This window comes from Alligator sinensis, unplaced genomic scaffold (assembly GCF_000455745.1).
Source record: "Alligator sinensis unplaced genomic scaffold, ASM45574v1 scaffold622_1, whole genome shotgun sequence".
NCBI classification, from domain to species: Eukaryota; Metazoa; Chordata; order Crocodylia; family Alligatoridae; genus Alligator; species Alligator sinensis.
Genome location: NW_005842551.1, coordinates 411982 through 416971, shown reverse-complemented (window position 1 = coordinate 416971; position 4990 = coordinate 411982). Strand labels below are relative to the sequence as shown.

The following is a 4990-nucleotide window of genomic DNA, read 5'->3' as shown; positions in this document are numbered from 1 at the left end:
CCACTTTCCTGCCTGCCCGCGGGCCACTCTACACTATATGGCTCCCAGACCCACACACACATCCACACAAACCCCCATATGCAATCATTTCTGCATTTACCCCACAAATGCATGCAATTAGGACCAAAAAAAATTAAATTAAATTAAAATATATTATTGTGGGTATTTCATTTTTAGTACATAATTTGTTTTTTCCCCCCTAAGATGACAAATCCTCTTCCCCAAAGGAGTAATTCCAGGGCCAAGGAGAGGGTCTTTTGGTAGCAAAGGTCAGACATTAGGGGTGGGACTTCCAGTTCCAAGATGGCAACCAGGGGGTGGGGCACCTGTCAAGGGGTGGGGCTACCCATATGGCCCTCTACAGCTTGCCAAAACGTGGTAAGTAGCCCTTTACCTGAAATAATACCCACCCCTGAGCTAGACTGTTCTCAGTGGTGACAGATGACAGAACAAGGAGCAATGGGCTCAAGTTGTAGCAAAGGAGGTTTAGGTTTAGGCTTGAGAAAGCCCTGGCTGGGATGATCTAGTTGAGGCTGGTCCTGCTTTGAGCACGGGATTGGATTAGATGACCTTCTGAGGTCCTTCCAACCCTCATTTTCTGTGAATGTATGACTCCTCTATAATTTAGTGCTCCCAGAAGGAACAGGTTTGATAGGTCCGGAGTCAGGACCAATTTCCTTTATTCATCCTGACATAACATATAGCAGGTGAAGCAGTAATGCAACCTTCCCCAAAATTTCCCAGCCATGAGTCTCAACCTCCAATTAAAAGGACTTTTAGGGGAGGGTAGTTCAGTGCCACTGGTAGCTTGTTGAGACAGTCACCAGAGTTACAGAATCGTTTTTTGAAGTTGATCCCATTCCACTGAAGCCGGCGAGAATACGCAATCTGCATTTGCAGCACCTTCAACCACAGGAGTTCAGGCTGCTTGATGTGCTCCAGTAAATTAAGCATTACAACCTGCCTGCTATTGGGAGCAGCATTATTTGCACTGACTGGAGCAGGAGTTGGTATCTCCAGAAGGATACCAACTCAACTATGCTCACAGCAAGTCAGAGATGGAGCCAGGAACAGAACCCAGACCTGTGCTTTAACCACTCTCCTCTCCTCTTCCATACCTCTCACCAACTCATGTCACATGGGCTTAACCACACAGCAGTGACTAAGCTTTGAAAAGCTTTACTTTATTACTCTATCCAAGCCAAACACCCAGACACCTGCATTAGAGGCTATAGCAAGCTTACATTAGCTCTCTGTACACTAAAACAGGGCTGTACAATAGCAGCCTGCAATGCAGCCTGTGAGGGGTTAATTTATGCTCTCCAGGCTCTGACCCAGTTGCTGTTCTCCCCCTGGCTCCAGCTGCTCTGGGCTCCCCTTCCCTCTTCTGGCTTTTGCTTCATCACCCCATCTTAGTGGGTGGTATGGTGTGGCTCCCACCCATGGTGCTGAGGGAGCTCACTGCCACAGGAGACCGCAGCTAAGATGCAGAGAGTGAGGCCAGAGCACCGCTCACATGTCATTTGGCCCAAGAAGCCCACAGCTTGCACTGGTGCAGTATGCTCCAGGGGGTGTGTGGCCCCTGTCTGCTTAGAAATCGGATAGCCCTGCACTAAAATATTGATCATGCAACAATCTTACATCTGTATTTCGACCCAGCAATTGCGCGTTGCTCCTGGACATGACGTACCGACGGTGGTTCTGATAAAAGTTTTGCAGGCTGTAGTACATAAAAACATCACCCTAGAATTCAAAAGAAGAACTTAGGCAGAGAGGGAGTATAAGCAAAAAGATACATTTTACAAGCGCAGGCAGCTGTATGATGACTATTTACATGCTCATGGTGTTAACGTTACAGCTGATCAGTTTGTTTGAGACATCCACGTGCTCTGGGCTTGCGGACAGAGGAGAGGTGAAACACCATCATTCCCCTACTCCTTGTAGTCTGAATCATTGGGTAGGACATACTATGGTAATTCAAAGCTATTATTTTACTCAAAGTAACAGGTATTGGACATGATCCATCAAAACTTGGTTCACATGAATAAGCTCCCTTGTGGCACTTCAGGAGTTCAGTTCCTAAAGATCTTTCAAAATCTAGATGCAAGCTCCCAAGTACCTAACAGCATTTATACATGTGCTCCAGGAGTAGAGGCAGGGTGTGCTTTAAATAGAGTGGCTCCAAGAGCCACACTAATTAAAGCACTTGGAGTGTCTCATGTATCAGCGTCCCCGTGCTGAAAAATGGTGGCGGGGGCACTTTAACTAAAGCTTGTCAAACGAGATTTAGTTAAGGCGCCCCCACTACCATTTTTCAGCACGGGGACGCTGATACACAAGATTCTGGAGTCTGCTGGAACGTGGTAATTGCCAGGGATCCTTGTTTTCTCCAATTAAAAAATCCCAAATTATGATTAAAAACCCCAAATCTGTGTTTTTCCACATCAATAAAACATTGTGTTCAACTGATACATATATATATATACACACACACACACACACACACACACACACACATATATACACATAAAATGTTTTATTGATATATTTATCATTTTAAAGTAATTTGGCAGCCTACCAGTGCCTCAATCATAAAGTACATTCTAATTACCTATATATTTTGGCATTTGATTTTGTTTCTTTTTTTATCATGGAAAATCAGAGCTTTCCCTGCCACCTTCATTTACCAGGACATGGGTCCAGCTGCAGCTATCCTGCCTCTGCTACTTTGTGGCACTGAGCAGCCCTGATATACTGCCCCTCACCCCCCCCCCCCCCCCCCCCCCCCGTGCCCTTGATTCCCAACCTGCAGCCCTCCGTCCCTGCTAGTTCTCCCCACTCCCGACTCACAGCCCCCAGTTACCCCCCACCCCAGCCAGCCCCACATGGACTCACAGCACTGCAGCAGGGGAAGGGGGCAGAGGTCTTTCAGGGGCTGTGAGAAGCTGCATGATCGGGCTGCCAGGGGCTGGTGTCCGTGCTCTCAGAGGCAGGGAAGGCCATGTGAAGTTGGGAGATACTGCTGGCTTGGAGGGGGGAACATGGCTAGGCTGCCTGGCGTGGCATGAGAGCCCCAGACTGGAACAGGATAGTGCCACTGGCATCCCCTCCTCCTTCCAGCCCGAGCTGGGGCCGGGCTCACTCTGCTGCTGCCCACAGGAGTGGGAGCTGCTGCAGCCACAAGTGAGACTGAAACTGCTTGGAGCCCCTTGCCCTCCTCCAACTGCACACAGCATGGCCTGGACCAGAGCCATACTTCTAGTCCTCCCCATCATGTCCCAGCCCCAGCCCCAGCCAGTGGTGCAGGGCAGCATGCAGCTCCCTAGCCACTGCCTGGCTTCCCGCCACCCCTAAAGAACACCCTCCCACCTCCTTCCCCCACTAGTGGGCCAGGCACCTCTGGGCAGGCCTTGGTGGCAGCAACACTAAGCTGGGCTCATTGGCAGCACCAAGCATTGCCTCAAACCCCACTGCCCTGCTGCAGCCCCAGCACCTGGATTCCCTCTCCCAATGCCGGCAGGTACCCTAAGGTACACAGACTCCCACACACATACACCACACTCACATGCCCCACACACAGCTCCCTGGACAGTCCCCAAGTCCTGGCCCTCCAAGCCCCCCGTCCCATAGACTTACCTGTATCCAGCTGCACGGGCTGCTCCCACTACCCCACCTTGCTGTATGGCCAACCGTGTGTGTGCATGCGCAAACACACGTGGTGCTCCCTGCCTTCAATTTCCCTCCCTCTGCTTCCCTGAGCCCCAAGTAGCTCCTTGTCAGCTGGAACATTGCCAGCCTGCAAGGGGAAACCTGAAGCTGCCAGCTTCAAAGGGGAAAATCCATGTTTTTCTCCTTTAAAAAAGGAAATCCACTTTTTTTCCATAGGAAATGGAAAACTCAGATCCCTGGTAATTACCATGCTTCAACAGACTCAGTTAATCAAGTCTGCTCTGATGCACTCTTGGAGCAGCCTCATTGCTTGTATATAGGCACCCTAAGTTACTGAAAATGGGAGCTGGGTTCCTACGTCACTTAGGGTCAGTTTTTTAGAAGGGTGTAAATCCTCTATCTAGAGGAGGTCTAAGCTAAGCAGAAATATGTACCTAGTCTTCGTAGCCAAGAAAGGAATATATTTTAGCTTTGATTTTAAATGCTCTACAACTCCCAAAACATTCTTGCACCACATGTATTAGTCTATGTAATATCTTTGTGGCCTCTTCTGTGCTGAGGAACCTCAGAGGGGCTTTAAAAATTTAAATTGCACACTCTGATCACTACTGAAATATAGCCATCCCATGAAGTAGTCTTATTTGTTTGTTGTAGTTCAGGGTTCAGCAATGTTTTTGGGCAGAGTGCCAAAAACACCAGCAAACAACTTGTAAGATATTGATGTGCCAGGGGCAGATGGCGGGAGAGCCATGAGGGGCCTGACCTCATTGTGGAAGCACAGCCCCGGCCCCTTCCCTGCCCTCTGTCCCAAAGTGTGCGTGCTCTGGCACCCATGCTGGGGGTTGCCTATCCCTGGTGTAGTTTGTTTTCATTGTTTTTAACAGTGCTTGACAATATCCTTCAGCTGTTTAGGACAGAAAAGAGTAACTTTTCCAGTTGAAACTCTAGAATGAAATTACTAACATGGAAATGGAGCCAGGACTTAACACTACAGCCCTTGTGAAAAGGGCTACAAGAGGTTAACTGTATTTACTGAAATCCAAGATGACTTCAAATTTAAGATAACCCCCTAAAATAATTAGATTCTATTCATGGAAAATTATAAATGTTATAATTTTCCAGGTATAGAAACTAAATAGTAGAATGCCATCTTAAATTTGTCCAACCTCACTTCGCCCTATGCCTGTGCCTGCCCCCACCTCTTTGCCCACCCCCCTTACCTGCTGCTGCAGTTCTTCTCATTCAGGACACACTGCAGCAGCATGGCCCCGGCCCAGCCTTAGCCAGGGAGAACTGGTGGCATTCTACAGCCCCACCAGGT

General features: G+C 48.6%; 1 protein-coding gene across 1 annotated transcript in view; it reads right to left on the bottom strand.

Moving 5' to 3' along the window:
* Positions 1-4990, bottom strand: part of LOC112551669 (cell cycle control protein 50C-like) — a 23195-nt gene that overhangs the window by 13866 nt on the left and 4339 nt on the right. The window contains exon 3 of the mRNA XM_025213838.1: positions 1642-1743. Coding sequence (XP_025069623.1) covers positions 1642-1743 — 102 coding nt within the window. The remainder of the gene's footprint in view (positions 1-1641; positions 1744-4990) is intronic.